The sequence below is a fragment of the Dromiciops gliroides genome, chromosome 1 (assembly GCF_019393635.1).
Source record: "Dromiciops gliroides isolate mDroGli1 chromosome 1, mDroGli1.pri, whole genome shotgun sequence".
In the NCBI taxonomy this organism is placed as follows: domain Eukaryota; kingdom Metazoa; phylum Chordata; class Mammalia; order Microbiotheria; family Microbiotheriidae; genus Dromiciops; species Dromiciops gliroides.
This window is the reverse complement of record NC_057861.1, coordinates 753604740-753620914: the sequence shown is the minus strand read 5'-3', so window position 1 is coordinate 753620914 and position 16175 is coordinate 753604740. Positions and strand designations below refer to the sequence as shown.

The window sequence follows — 16175 nt, the reverse complement described above, 5'->3', positions numbered from 1 at the left end:
TGACCTTGGGCAAGTCACTCGACTTCTTGGGCCTCAAAGTCCTCATCTGTATAATAAGGAATTTGCTCTTAATGGCCTCAGAGATTTCTTACAGCCCCATGTTTATGATCCCACAAAATGGCCTTAAATCGTAACCAAATATATTTAGACTAAACACAAGAAGAACCTCCTGGACTACAGATATGTTTCCAAACTGGACAAACATCCCTGCGGTAAACTTGTCCCTGCAGGTGCTAAAGATGGGCTGGCCAGAGCCTCTGCACCCACCGTGGTGACTACTTTAGGGAGAGAGTCACTGACTGACACCCATGATCCCACCCAGCCAGAAGGGGGTGTCCGGCCCTGGGAAAACGTGTCTCCTAAATGTCTGCTGAGTGGGATGGACTGAAAGAAGAGAGTGGTTGAGAGCCCCGGCGAGCCCGGAGCCAAGCACAGGATCGATCGGAGAATGGGAACACGCTAGGAGCCAGTAAGATGCTTGGGCAGCTAGAGAGGTACTGGGCCAAGGGGCCCGAGCCCTAACTTCAGAACCCTATTTGATCTGTTTACTGGGCACGATCACAAGCCTCGGGCCACACAATTACTTCAATGTATCCATCAGGACCGTGAAGCAAATGTCGACTTTGTATCAATTTGTCATAAACAGCATGTTTTAATAAACGAAGGTCAGCAATTCAAATGTAGCTCTTCTCTGTAAACGAAAAGGACTTCCAGGCCCTCTGGTAAACATAATGTCTAATGACTGTAGGACAGAAACACACAAAACGATTTCTACGAAGGAAGAGCGAAGCAAAGGCCGACATTAACCTCCAGTACGTTACTTCCTGTGAACTCCAAATGGGACCTCTAACTCAGCGATGGAGAAAACTCCAGACGGGCAGACAGACGCACGCACACACACACATGCAGGATCCCTTGGCAGCAGGGCCCCCCTACACCGCCTCTGATCCAGCAGTCACGAAATCTCATTTCCAAGGCCCGTGGCCTGGTGGCCTCCCCAGAACAGAGGCAAGTCACAGGGCCAGGAAATGGAGGAATCCAGGCAGGTGGTGGGCACTCTGTTCTGGCTTCCTCTGCCCCAAAGCTGTTCCTCTGCTCAGTCATAACAAAATTTGGAGCTGAAAGAGATGACAGCAGTCACTTAGTCCAATGCCCTCATTTTACAAAAAAGGAAACTAAGGCTTGCAGAGGTGGCTACACAGCAGAAGAGCAAGCACTTGAATGCACTGCGTTCTTTCATGGTATTGTGGTAAAATATGAAAGTTTTTAACAGTCGGTTAGGATAACTGAAAGATGCCAGTTTTTCAAGGACCACCCTTTTGGGGAGGAGATGAACAGTCCGCCTGCTGCGCATGTCAGACTGCCTGCCGGGTTTTTGACTTCCGGGGTGGAGAGAACGGGAGTAGGCCTTTTTGCCTGCTTGGCGGGACTCCTGACGGCGCGGCACAGACGGTCTCTCTCTCTCCAAAGGTGGCCTTTTCGGTTTGGTGAGTTTTTATAAGGAATATAGACTAAGCCTAGACTTAAGACGATTTGTATTGTATTTCTATTTTCCTATCCTTCTAATCAACATCACCTTGTGACTACCATACAATAAAGGCTCTATCTAGAAAACCAGAAGCTTCTTCCATTTACTAGTCTGGGAGATAAATTAGGGAAAAGTTAAGTAGGGGAGATTTATGATCTAATATCCAATTTTTAATCTCACAGTATGAAAGGGTGGTATTCCATGGCAGAAGGGCTGGGCCCGAGAACAAACAGACCTAGAAGCTCACGGCTCAGTTCTGCCCCGCACCAGCTATTTCTCCTTGGCTGTGGCTCTGAGAACTCCTCCCTCCCACAAAAATGAAGGAACAGAGCAAGCTTCAATCACCATCCCATACATCTCTGCTGCTGTGCTCCTAAGCGGGCCTGAAAAACAACAGGCAACAAAACCCATTGACCAGTCTGAGCTGTGACTTTACATTTCAGAGCTGAGCTTGGGCCTGTTTTTGTTCCTTAAATGTCTTTTTCCCAACAGCTGCTGCTTTTCATTTTCATTTTCTCAATGGGTTTCATTACACATTCTTAAAAACAAATATACCAAAACCAAATAGAAAGACTAGAACCAAAAGGCTCCAAACAAACAGTAAATTCAAAAGGAAAAAAACCAAAATGAAATCTATTCTTGATTAGCTCAATAAGAAATAAGTACTGATAACATTTAATAATTTGGGATGGAAACACAGGATCACATGAAGTGCCCATTACTGAATGCCACAAATCTCTCTAAAGCAGGAGTCTTAACCTAGCCTTTGTGAACTTGTTTTTAAAAATACTTTGCTGGGGCAGCTAGGTGGCGCAGTGGATAGAGCACCGGCCCTGGAGTCAGGAGTGACTGAGTTCAAATCCGGCCTCAGACACTTAACACTTACTAGCTGTGTGACCCTGGGCAAGTCACTTAACCCCAGTTGCCTCACAAAGAAAAAAAAAAAACTTTGCTAACTATTTTAACAGAAGTGGCTTTCCTTTGTAACCCTATGTATTTTTTTTTCATTCATTTAAAAACATGATTCTAAGAAGAGTCTATAGGTGTCACCAGATTGCCAAAGGGGCCCACAATGCTTAAGAAAGGTAAGAGCCCTGTGTGAAAGGATCAAGGATTGTTGGTGGGGAATAAGAGAAAGAATCTACTTTCAATATCTTGAAATGGTAATGAATTCAGAGATAACAAAACAGGTATTCAAGAAGACATTCTTACAATAAACCAGCAGCAACATCTGACTGAAAAGGCCCCAGCCAGGGCTCAGTGACACTCATGTGATGATGGTGCCTTCCCATCTTCCCACTAAGTGGTGACACAGCCAAGCTCCTGCCTTATCTTGGCCTAGAAGGCAGCTGCCACACACCCCGGCTCCTTCCCCACTCAAAGAGACAGAGAGCCGACATCAGGGCATCCGGCCTTTATTCAGGCTCAGACACACTCTACCAAAACCTAAGAAAGGTGACGAAACTCGACAGCTCAGCTTTCTTTTTTCTCTGATAAACACCTCAACTGAAGCCCAAAGAGCTTCTGACTGGAGACAGAGCTCACGCTTTTTGCACCTAACCTCAGTCTGCCTAGGAAACTCAGCAGCAGTGTGTACGGCTGTTTGTCCAGAGGTTCCTGCGAACACTGCTGGCCGCTTCTCGTCTTTGCAGCTCTCACTATCCTGCCCTTGAACTGGGAAAGGACGAGCCAAACAACAAGAAAACACACAGTCCCGTGTCCCTTCTGGAGACCTTTTCCAATTGGAAAACTGCATTTCAACACCAGAGAAATGAATCTCCCCAACCCATCCGAGGAACTCATTTTGATGACGAACCCTCTCTATAGAAAGCCAGATGTCCGATACAAGGGAAAAGTGGTGAGCGAAATGGAAATAGAAGCACCCTTCCAACAGGCTTTCAGAGGTAAGTTTTTCCAGTTTTATTTGTTATAGCTTCTGACTTTCTTCTGCAAAATTAGCTAAAGACCAATACTCCAAGATAGTAACAAGCTGTCCAAAATCAAATATTTTATTTTTTGGGGGGAAGAAATGTTTATTTGTGTATTTATTAAGTCTCCTTTGAAACTTGCCCCCCTCCCCCCACGTACACAAAGACACCAATGCAATGTTGAAGTCAAATGATTTGATATAGAATAAAGAACCACTTAAAGAGAGAAGAATTCAAAGCCTATAGGACTTGATCCTCTCACGCCCAGAACTTACACACTGACTCCCCGTTATAAAGATTGGTGACTGCCTCAGTCATACCCTATATACTAGGCCCATCTCCAGCTACACTTATCCCATTCCAACTAATGGGCATTATCTGCTAATCTCTTTCCCTTCCTCTCCAATTATGGAACCACATTCAAATGAATTTTGGCATTTCTACCAGAATAGTTGTTAGTCTCCTCCACTAGGACTCTCTCTCCCTTTGTAACTTTCTAAACTTAAATATCCTTCCTAATTCTGCCCAAAGGTCTATAAAACTGTGCATACTCTTTGACTTAGCAATACCACTACTAGCTCTATATCCCAAAGAGATCATAAAAGAGGGAAAAAGACTCACCTGTACAAAAATATTTATAGCAGCTCTTTTTGTGGTGGCAAAGAATTGGAAATTGAGGGGATGCCCATCTATTGGGGGATGGCTGAACAAGTTGTGGTAAATAGAATCAAACATTTTCTCTAGGAATGACAAATTCAACTCCTTCCTACAAAGCCTTCCCATGCATTAATGGAGAGTTCTTAGAATCCCGCTTGTTGTTTAAAACATGCCGGACAGAAAGGGAGGTTTTCTTTTGGAAAGGATGGAAAAATCTCTCTGCACACACATATATGCATGTACATATTTAAATACTGATGATAATACAGGCTTTAAAATGTAGAAAGTGACATTCAGGAGCACAGATGAGGGCAAATGGCAAAAGCTGAATATATCATAATGAGGATAGACCTAAACAGCAAGTGATTTTTAATCAGTCAAGATGTAAGCCTGGATTAACAGATGGATGGAAATCAGTCTGCCTGAGATAAAGCAACAACTCTTCCCAACAAATGACATCTACCTATTAAAACCACTAAGGGAAAACAGACCAATGTACGTAAATCTTGGCTGTTACAAAAGACTAGTTGTTCTACTGGTAACTGAATTGTTCAGGGAGGCAGGAAGGCTATTACAGAGAGAGGCTTGGACCTGCCGTGACCTGAAGACCTGGGACCATCCTGTGCTCTGTCTCTTAAAAACAATGACCCCAGACAAATCACAAACAACCCAAGGCCTAAGTTTCCTTATCTATAAAATAAGGGGATTAGACCAGATGATCACTAAGGTTCCTTCTCAGTCAGTCAGTCAGTCAGTCAAATCCCAGAAAGCGAACATATTTTTGTATGTTGAGGGCAACACCTTAAATCTGGCCTCAGATGCTTGGTAATTGTGTGACTCTGGATAAGTCACTTCACCCTCTTTGCCTCAGTGTCCTTATCTGTCAAATGTGCTGGAGAAGGAAATGACAAACCACTCCAGTATCTCTGCCAAGAGAACCCCAAACGGGGTCACAGGGAGTCAGACACAACTGAAAATGACTAAACAGAAAAAAAAAAAAGAAGTCACAGGGGGTTCTAAGAGTTGACTGAGTAGAAGAGTGCTGGGGGCAGATGGGAGGGAAAGACTTGAGGCAGGAAGAACAACGAAGAGGTTATGGCAATGGTTCAGACAAGATGGGATGAGCACCTGACCACAGCAAGTGAGAGGGAAATAGACAAGAGAAGCCAGAGGTAAAATGACAACATCTGGCTCTTAACTGGACATGTCAAGGGAGTAAGAATGACTCCAAGGTGGTGACTGGAAGGAGGGCAGTTCACTCACTCTCACTTTCTCTTTCTCTCTCTCTCTCTCTCTCTCTCTCTCTCTCTCTCTCTCTCTCTCTCTCTCTCTCTCTCTCTCACACACACACACACACACACACACACATCCCTCTCTTGCTGCTAAGAGCCATCCCACAGTCACATGCTCACTCAGGTTACACAGCCAGATATGTTCTCCTTCCCAGGATACCGACTAGACAGGAACGAACATTCCCTTGAAAACAATAAATCTCTCCCCCACCCAACAGCTTGCCCAGATAACACACTTTTCCCCTTGTACCTGTTTCCAGAGCTCACTGAGTTCTGAAGGGGCAGGGAGTCTTTGAGAGGTGATGTAGCTCCCCTTCGAAGGCCCACTCAGCATCCTGGAGACGTGTGGGGGAACTCTGTCCCCTGTGAATGACGGCTCTCACAAAGGATGAGCCTAGAAAATCATGTCACTTACCATCCCATTATATCTGTGTACCATTACTAATTTCAACAGCCAGCCATTTGCCATAAAATTTGGGTGATGACTAATATTAAGAAATATCAAGAACAACAATTCCTATTCAGTAAGATCACAGATTTGCACATTTTACCTCCTTACAAATCTGGTTCTGAATCACTGTAGATTAATATTTCCCCCTCAACATCCAAGTGAACAGTTATTAATACAGACACCCATCTGCATTTAGAGAGCACTAAGGAGTTAGGTTTTTCCCAAATTTACCCACACTATGAATTATCAAAGGGGCAAAGGACAGGGTAATTATCTCAACAGATAAAGTCACTGAGAAGCTAAGAGACTTGCCCCCTTTTGCCCAGAAATGTACAAGCAGAGCTGGGACTAGAACACAACAAAATGTCCAGCTTTTAGCAAGCTTTCAGCTTCTCACTTTATACAATATTGGAAAAGAAAGAAAGCGCAGCCCTCCTTGTGTGGATCCTCCTTTGGGCCAACATGCCAACTATGTGCAGAACCCCTCGTTCTTTCTTTAGAGGAATGTCTCTTTCTGGTGGTGCCATTTTCTCCAGCAGGAATCTGTATTTGGATACAACTCGCAGACAGTTAAGTAGATGTCTGAGTCAGGAGCAGGCCTTAGTAACTCAGAGCATTAGCAAAGTCTTCTAGGAGGAGATGGTGGCAAATGGGATTTAAGAGGGGAAGAGCTCGTGCATTCAGGCATGGGGTGGAAGGAGACTAGCAAGGAGGGGACACAGAATTTGTGAAGGGCAGGAATGGGTCCTAAGCCTGTGAAAGGGCAGGGGGATTGGTGCCAACCTGAGGAGCTTGCATTTCATCCTAGAGGCAAAAGGCAGCTACTGAAGATTCTTGAGCAGGGAAGCGGCAGCACTAGACTTCTGCAGCAGCCAGATTACATGAGCAGTTATGTTAAGTAGGGGATAAAGAAGAGAGACTGGAATCAGTCATCCAGTTTGGAGCTGACTGTACATCACACAGAACGGAAGGCCTGAATTAGGTGGTGGCTAGGAGTACAAAGAAAGAAAGCTGAAGGGAGGTTGACAGGGTGCCACAGTGCTCAGAGTACTGGATTCAAATCCTACTTCAGGAACTTATAGCTGTGTGATCCTGGGCAAGTTCCTTCATCCTCAATTTCCTCATCTCTAAGGTACCTTCTGACTCTAACTCCATGATCCCACAATTCCCATAAGGGGATGAATTTGAGAAAGATTGTGGAGGCAAAAGTAACAAGAATCAGCTTCCTGGATAAGAGAGAGGAAAGAATCAAGGCTGACTCTCAGGTGGCAAACCCTGATAAATGGAAGAAGGCCAGTGTCCTTAAGAGAAATATCAGTTTCATGCAAAGCTGAGTTTAGAGGGGAGGGTAATGCACCCAGATATGTTGAGTCTGATATGCCTGTGGGATGGATACTCAGCTGGAGATATAGAAAAGGTGGCTGGAGATGTGGGACCGGAACTCAGCAGAGAGAAAAAGACTGGACGCGGAGATCTGAGAGTCATTGGCCTAGAGATAACTGAACCCCTGGCAACAGTCTCCGGGAGGCGACGCAGAGACAGAAAGGGCCTGGGCAGAGCTCTGGGAGACAGCTAGGGCTTAGGAGTGGGACGAGGATGCTGATCCAGCAAAGAAGAAGGTGAAGTCGGACAGGTAAGAGGAGAACCAGGAGAGAGCAGTGTCACGAAAAGCTGCTAGGGACAGAGTACCCAGGAGGAGAGGAGAGGAGAACAAGAACAGCCCAAGAGATTTCAGATTTAGCCTCTAAAAGGCCGTTGGTAACCTTAGAGAAACAGCTTCAATTAAGTAGTGCCGTCTAGTCAGCAGGAGTCAAGACATGTGAGAAGGGAGATGGTCTCAGTGCTAACTTATTTGCTTAAGTGGACTTTTTATGTTATATGGATGGGCATCTTTTTTGAGGGGAGGAAGGGTCATTGAGGCATGAAAGTGATATTTAAAAAAACCATCAATGAAACATTTATTTACAACTTGAAAAAATCTGAGGGGCAGCTAGGTGGCACAGTGGATAAAGCACCAGCCCTGGATTTAGGAGGACTTGAGTTCAAATTTGGCCTCAGACAGTGACCCTGGGCAAGTCACTTAACCCTAATTGCCACACACACACACACACACACACACACACACACACAAAAGAAGAAAGAAAAAAAGAAAGTGACCAAAAAGAAAAAAAAAGAACAAACCTGGGATAAAAAATGGCATGGGTAGAAAGATTGAGGCAGGGAGAGTAGACAACAGGCCGGAGTAGAAAGAAGCCTCCATGCACATCCTGCTGCTGACAATTATATATGTGCCCCTGAACAAGCCTCTGAACCTCAGCTTCTTCAAGTGTCAAGCAGGGCTGAGGATACCTGCAGTAACTGCTCCACAGCCTTGTAAGAATGCAAGGAGGCAACGCTTGGGAAAAACTCTGCAAAAGTTAGACAAGGAAAGGGACTAAGAGAGGACTTTAAAAAAAAAACAGTGACTTGAGGGAAACCCGAGATGACCTATTTACCAAATGTGCAGAGGAAGCAAAGCTGGGAGGTGCAGCTGGCACAACAGAGGATGGACCCCCCCCCAATTCTACAGGCTACAACAATAGGGCAATGAGGAGCAATGCAAGTCCAGTGTTCCTATTGAAAAAATCAAAGGCACAAGGATAAGAGGGGAGGGGGTGAAGTGAGACAAGCTGTCACAGAGAAGACGACCTGCTTTTTAATGTACTAAACACAGCCTGACTCATGAGTCTGACATGGTGGCGGCAGAAAGCCAACTCAATGTGAGTGCTAAGGAGAAAGCAGGTGACCACAGCCGGTGAGGGAAGCTCAGTCTCCTCTTCTACCTTAAGTACCGGGGTCGATTCTGGGGCCGCCATTTACAAAGGACACCGTGGAACTTGTGCAGCCAGAGAGAGGCTGGTGAGAGAGGGGAGAGGAGCCAACGGCAGAGGAAGAGCAGCTGCAGGGAATGGGGAATCTGCTCTGGAGGAGAGAGACCATGGGGGGTGGGGGACGGATGACAGCAGGCCCCAAGCACCCGAAAGAGGGATTGTCTCAGCTTGTTTGAGTCAGTGGGTCAACAAGCCTTTTACCATGTGCCAGGCACCAGGCTAAGTGCTGGGGATACAAGCAAAGGCATAAACAGCTCTTGCTCCCAAGGACCTGCTAGTCTGACAGGGGAGACGCACAAACAACCAGAGAGTGATCTTGAGGGGAAAGGACCTCGCACCTGGGGACAAAAGGAGGCCCATGGGCTGAGTCTTGTTTGACCCTGCAGGGCAAGGCCAGAAGCAGTAGGGAGAAGTCACCAGGGGGCAGATGTCCATCTGAAGAGAAGGGCTTGTCTGGAGAGGCCTTCTTGGGGATGCCTAAGAGCTGTCTCTTCCCACGATGCTTCTGGGATGCTTTGCCCACAGGAGATAGTGAAGAAACACTTGCCTGACAGTGGGACATCACGTCCCGTCCCACAGAACCTCAGGGGCAGAGGAGGGACTGGATGCCCCAGGCCTTCTGAGGGCTGGTGCAGTGCTCTTCCCAGCACACTGAGCTTCGTCTCCTTCCTAGGGCACGCAAAGGGCATCATTTCTAGCACTGAAGACGTTCCCCCCCAAACCTGTCACGCCCACCTTCCAGAACAGTCCCTAAAAGGTGCCCAGCTCAAAACTACCACCACGTCAAGGGAGGGAGACATTGGGCTTCTGCTTGGCTTTCTAACCTGCCCTCAGAGAGTGCCGCGCCACCAAGGAGGACGTGTCTCTAAGAAGGTCCTGGTTGTGGGAGATGCAGACACCAGCCTTGGAGGGGGAAGGCCAATTCAGGCAAAGAACTTCGCCCCTAGGAAGGCAATGGGGGGCTGGCACAGCGGGAACAGGGAGAAAAGAGCTCCTTTACCACAGGCATGCACCCCAAACCCCCCCATGTGAATGGAGACAGTGGCACCTCTTTTTGGCTAGATGAGATCTCATGGTTTAGAAGTTCAGGTTGCAGGAAATCAGAAATGACTACCCAGTGCATGCCCAGCTCTCTGGAACCAGTCACCTTGGTGTGATTCCAGGGGAAGGTGCCTGATTGAGCCCCTGAATTAGAGTACACAGAGCCAGCCCCACACCACCTGCTGCCACAAAGGCTTGCCCTGCTCACCAAGGCAGACGAGCACTGAGCTCTGGCTGGCCTCCGATAAACAAGGGTCACCGGCACAAACATCTCCAGTGCCACGACACCCAATATCATCGGGACTCAAGCCACTGGTACTCACGGCTGGCATTTCTGTAGAGAAGAAACGGCTCATGGAGCTGGAATTCCAAGTCTTTGTTCACTGGTTCCACGAGGTTCGTCATATTCAGCCGATTCACAATCGTGAAACCGTGGAAAGGTGAAGCGGACCTTAGTTGCAATGGGAACAAAAGGGCATCGGATTTTTGCTCAGAAGGCAGAACCACTCACCCACCTCAGCAATTTCTGTTCCAATCACTACATGAGCACGTAATGAAGAATCTGGAGCAGTGACTGTCCATCCAGCCTCAGAGAGACGAGGACAGATTTCACCGTCTAAAAGGATCATCACCAACCCAGTCCTATGGTGCTGTGGCCACGCGCAGCCTGAAGCCTAACAGTGGCAACGTCATCAGGAAGCCACACGGCAACTACAGTCCCTCGGACAGCTCCCAAGGCAGATCCACCCTCTGCTGAACTTGGCATCACCAAAAGCACTGGTGGTGGTAGTCTCGGTCACCCTTGTCACCATCGTTGTCATCATGATTACAACAACAACTTATTACGACTGAGGTTTAGAAAGCACTTCTTCACATGAAGGGGAGATGATTAAAGGGGTGGCTGGACTGTGCCTCAAGGGATGAGCTTTAGAAGGATGGAAAGGCTATAGACGGGAGCCCCAAAGTCACCATTCATTTCTGTAAGATTTCGAGTTCCCAATTTCTCTCCCCACCCTGCCCCTCCACCTTCCCTAAGATGGCCAGCAACGTGATAGAGGTTATAGAATACAATCATTAACGAGGGACTTACATCACCAGGGGAACAGGGAGCCTCACAACCACACGAAAGATTTGGGGGAAAACCAAACATTTCTGATCTGGCCAGAGTAAGCTGGGCTTTCAAACGTATCTTGAGGGAGCCACCAATGAAGATCATTCAAGGTAAACTAAGGCAGGCAGTCCCCAACTTGGGAAACACACAGGTAGGGAAGAAACCTTTTACTCTAAGTAACTTAAACCAAAATAGGACAAACCCCACCAAATGTGGTTTACATGAGGCAGACTGCCTCAAAGTGCCCAAAGAGGGGGTTCTGCATGAATGTGTAGGAAAAAGAAGCAAGCCTGCTTGGAAGAATGTGGGAGTCCTTCACTTTCACCGATCTGGACGCCTTAACACATAGCAGAAGACTGACTTATTTTCCAACTCTAATTGTGCAGTGCCAACAGCGGCCTGGCTATGGCTGGGCTTTGGTGGGCCCACTTATTCTGGGGGTGCTTAGTTTTTTTCCTTTGATGATGCAGCACGGGGCAGTATAAGACATCAAACAGGGGAGGAACCGAAGGGGGGAATTCTTAATGTCTTCCAGGAATTAAGTCACTATAGTCACCATTATGAAATGAAACAAACACTTGAGGTTTGGCACTTGAAAAATCTTACCTTCTATAGACAAATAAGGTCCCTTCTATGTCAGTTTTCTCCTGCAATAAAGATAATTAAAGAGATCATTATATTCACTTCATTTTACTTACATAATCTACCTTCAAGTAACCAGCCTGTCATTCTACCAATGGAATATTAAAATTGGAAAATCCATTTTGAAATGTCCGGGAGGCCTAGCTGGCTCTCCAAGGCATTTGTACTCTTTTTAAAGAGAGAAGACTTGGATTAGAAGAGATTTTATTCACAATGAGAGGAAAGGTTTAGGCCAGATTCCCTGCCTTCTTCTTGTTGCTGTTTCAGCTCCGCTCCTGGGCACACAGTACTTTCTTCCCTTTTCAATACTGACCAAAGTTGGCAGGAACAAGAGAATGTTGGCTTCTATATTGGTGACAATTTCTTTCAATTGGGAAGTTTTGCTCAAAGCGAACAACTACTGTCAAACATTTTATTTCTACTTGTAATTTCTAGTTGTGACAAACACATGTAAGACACATGTTTTGGGTTTTTTTTTTTTGCAGGGCAATGAGGGTTAAGTGACTTGCCCAGGGTCACACAGCTAGTAAGTGTCAAGTGTCTGAGGCCGGATTTGAACTCAGGTCCTCCTGAATCCAGGGCCAGTGCTTTACCACTGCGCCATCTAGCTGCCCCAGACACGTGTTTTTAAGAAACAAAAACATTTATAAATTTTCAGTTAGTAGGATGTGATAAGAACTCTGCAACTGCAAGTCCAGCCTCAGGCTTCATTTATCTGCCAATCTCCCTAAGGGCCTCTATTTCTTACCTGTGATGCTGCCATCAAGCAGCACGGAACTCTAGATTCCCTGATTCTACAGAGAAAGCCGCAGGAGGCTGAGAACTTGTCCTGGCCTCAGAGCCAGGCCCACTCAGGTCATATGTAGCCAGTGGTGTGGTGCAGCAGGCCACTTTTGGGCAGAAAACACTGTAAACTTCACAGTGCTGTATACATATGAGCTATAATTAAAATGGAGATGTCACAACATTTTATTCTTAATAAGATCAGTCCTTGTTGAAAATCCACTATACTTTACCAGCTTGGACATAAGTAGTGTAGTTCGGACAAAGTCATTTTGAGTATATTTTTAGGAACAGAAATCAGTTGGATTTTTAGGGGATATCCTTGATTTCTTCTAGGTATAAAGATGTGAACAGAATTCTAATAATTTGTTTAGGGCTTTGACCTTTGCTCATTTGCCTTCTTTAGGCCAGAACTCCTTAAAAATGTTGAGATAAGAAAAACCATCAGAACAACCCTTTCAGAATAGTGGGAAACATTTTCCCCAATGGAAGCATGCTGTTCTTATCCGAGTGGGCTATCCCTGTCACCTGTGTCCTTCCTGAGACCCTCCTTAGTGCTGCCTTCCCCGGCCCTCAGTACACTCCACACAAGCAGCTCACTTCCTTTGGGGTCTCTAAAGCCATTTGGCCTTCATTGTTCTTCACTGGTACCAGGCTGCCCCCCTACCCTTTTGGGCAACCTGCAACTGTTCTTCAAATCATTTGATGCTTCCTAGCCATGGAGTCAGGAAAATGAGTCTTTCTGAGCTCACATCTGGGCTCAGACACTTATGAGCTGTGTGATCCTGGGCAAGTCACTTAACCCTATTTCCTCATCTGTAAAATGAGGTGAAGGAAATGGCGAAGCACTTCAGTATCTTTGCCAAGAAAGGCCCAAATGGGGTCACAGAGAGTCAGACCTGACTGAAACCACTCAACAAGCAAGCCATAGAGAACCTTCATAAAAGCAGCTGGAATTGGTAAATGCCCCAGCTAGCTCTTCATTGGACTTTCTCCCATTCGAAGTGACTCCACCACTCACATTTTTGAGTCCTAGACATTTGTAGAAATAAAAGGGAGGGTAAAACTAGCCAGCCTCAGAGAGCCCATATAACAGGGCTAATTTGTTTGCATAATGTTTAGGAATCAGGGATACTGTAACTTATGTGGGCTAGGAAAGGAAGAAACATGGCTACATATTCCAATTCCTGCCGCCACAATCAGTCAACCCTAGGTCGACTAGGGTGTTCACCCACCACCCCTATAGCAGATGAGAGGAAACAAGCTTACAAATAGAGGAATACTGTATAGTCTGGGAAAATATACCTTTAAAAAAAAAAAAGGAGACAGAACCAGGTGGAATGATGTTTGAAAAAATCATTTAGTCAAAGATGCACACACCAAAGAATCCTAGTTAAGATACTACAACAGTGTAAATGATCTCACAATATATTAGATAGCCTTCCAGCATTTTGTTATATTGTTACAAGGACTTAAGAAAGTCAAAGTTCTGTTATCAATACAATTAACTGAGCAGAAGTTCACAAGTTTGAAGGGCTGGCTCCAATCTTTAAAACCACTTGTGTTTTGGGGGACAGGAAGAACAGAAAATGGATTTCTAAAAATATTTGTCTTTTAGTTTTTTTAATGAACAAGTTGGTTTTCTCTCTCTCCTCCACTCCCAATAAAAAAAAAGAAAAAAAATCTTGTAAGGTAATACTTTTGGGGGTCAAGCGGGACAGATGGTTCCCTCCTGGGTCCTCTAGGGCCAGGGCTCAGAACAAAGAAGTGGAGTGGCCTCGACCTTAACATCGTGGTCACTATATTGCCAAGGGGAAACACAGGCCTATGGGCCCATTCATCTACAACCCTTATGATGTCCAGACAATATTCTAGGATGTGGCTCCCATCCTCCTTCGTGCCCTGCCCTCTGGGCTGCTTTGGGCCAAAAGGCCCTTGGAAACTGACTCTTCACAGATTAAATGCCCTTTGATGAGTCAGCGTCTCTGTGGTTTGTAAAGTATGGGGCAGGCCCTGAAAAGACCTGGGCTCTGGATTGATCAATTAATCAACATTTGTTAAGGCCTACTATGTGCCAGGTACTGTGCTAAGGAGGACAAAAGGAAGTCTCTGCCCTCAAGGAGCTTACAATCTGACCAACCCATGTTCTATAATTTACTACGACACAAATTCTGAGAGGGAAAACTTTCCTGTCTTGTAAAATGGGGAGAGGGCTGGAGTTGGAGTCAACCGTGGGTTCAAATCCTGCCTCAGACCCTTCCTCTGCAAGCATGGGCAAGTAGATCTCTGAAGTCTCTTCAAACCATAGCCTGAAGTGTCAGATGTGCAGGAAATCACAGATTCTTGGCTGACAGACAAAAATATGGGATCCTGGGGGGCACACATCTAGATCTAGGACCTCCACACTTGCCCAGACACACACCGGCAATAAGTGGGGTGATATCTGGGAGGGGGCCGAGCGCTCTGTAATCCTCAACTGTAGGCACTCTGACCCTTCTCAGACATTGGCACCTGGGTTATCTCTCCATGATCCGAGATTATCAAACATATTGCCAACCAAGAGGGGTTTTTCAACCCCATCGTTAAACATTTTTTTTTTTTGCAGGGCAATTGGGGTTAAGTGACTTGCCCAGAGTCACACAGCGAGTAAGTGTTAAGTGTCTGAGGTCGGATTTGAATTCAGGTCCTCCTGAATCCAGGGCTGCCCCTTAATCGTTAAACACTTTCAACAATTAACTAAAGTCACTCCAGGAGCATTCTCAGGGACTCAAAGGGTTCTTGGCTTTGAACTTCAGACACATTCCCCCTCCCTCGTCCCCTCCCCCCATCCACGGAGGGGAAGGAGGAGGTGCCCTCCCCACACACCCATGCAGGAGGAGGGGCAGGTGCCCTTCCCGGATGGAGGAGACCCCCAAGCTCTCCTTTGCGTCTCCAGCCCAGGGCAGCATTTAAAGTTACTGTATAAGAAATCCTGCGGTGGAAGGGTGGGCGGAGGCCACCAGGTCAGACCCTCATTTTAGGGAAGGGGAGACGGGCCCAGGGAGAGGAAAGCGCCAGACCTACGCTCCTGGGTCACCGAAGTCATTTTTGATTAAGGCAGGATTTGAACCCAGGCCCCCTGATTCCAACCCGCCTTGAAAAAGGCCTTCCTTGGCGGGCTGGCATCCAGTTGTCGGCTTCTCTCTCTAACGCCAGCGCCTGCATTCAGTAGGCGCTTCACACCCGCACTTATGCGGCGCCCGCTGTGTGCGCCAGTGACTGTGCTTAGGGCCGGACGCCCACGGTCCGGTGTGACAGGGGAGGAACCTGAGGCCCGAGCGGGCGACGAGACTCGGGATCGCAGGGCCCGACGGGGGGCCCGGGCCCGGCCCGGGCCTCAGTCTCCCAGTCCGCGGAATGGGCGCAGCGGCCTCGGCGTCGCGCCGGAGAGCGGCACTCACCCACTGGTTGGCCTCGGGGCTGAAGGTGTAGAGCGCGACCTGGCCCGTGAGGTCGGCGATGCTGGTAATGTAGGGGTCGTGGCGCCGCAGCGCCGCCAGGCTCATCTCGGCCCCGGCTCGGCTCGCCGCCTCCATCTTGGCTGCCCCCCCCCAGCCAGCGGCCCGGCACAGGAAGTGGAGGGGCGGGGCCGCCATTCAAACCTCCGGGGCCGCCGCGCTGACGCGGCGCCCCGGCGCAGGCGCACACACAGTCGCCGACGCCTCTGACGCCAACGCAGGGTTTGGGCAGCGCCCGGCCACCCAGACGAGGAGGAGGTCCGGCCTCTTCCTGCCCCGCCCTCTGTCGCCGGATCCTGCGTGGCGAGCGCGAGCGGCGAGCTGCGAGCACGAGCCCGTCGCCCAGGCATGCGTCCGCCAGGGCGCGCTTGGCGC

The 16175-nt window shown here is 47.5% G+C and overlaps 1 protein-coding gene across 1 annotated transcript in view; it reads right to left on the bottom strand.

The window, feature by feature from the left end:
- DCP1A (decapping mRNA 1A) overlaps positions 1 to 15895 on the bottom strand; it is a 44571-nt gene extending 28676 nt beyond the window's left edge. The window contains exons 1-3 of the mRNA XM_043977111.1: positions 15744 to 15895; positions 11485 to 11525; positions 10091 to 10218 (exon numbers count right to left, since the gene is read on the bottom strand). Coding sequence (XP_043833046.1) covers positions 10091 to 10218; positions 11485 to 11525; positions 15744 to 15878 — 304 coding nt within the window. The 5' untranslated portion in view covers positions 15879 to 15895. The remainder of the gene's footprint in view (positions 1 to 10090; positions 10219 to 11484; positions 11526 to 15743) is intronic.
- Positions 15896 to 16175: the final 280 nt, after the last annotated feature.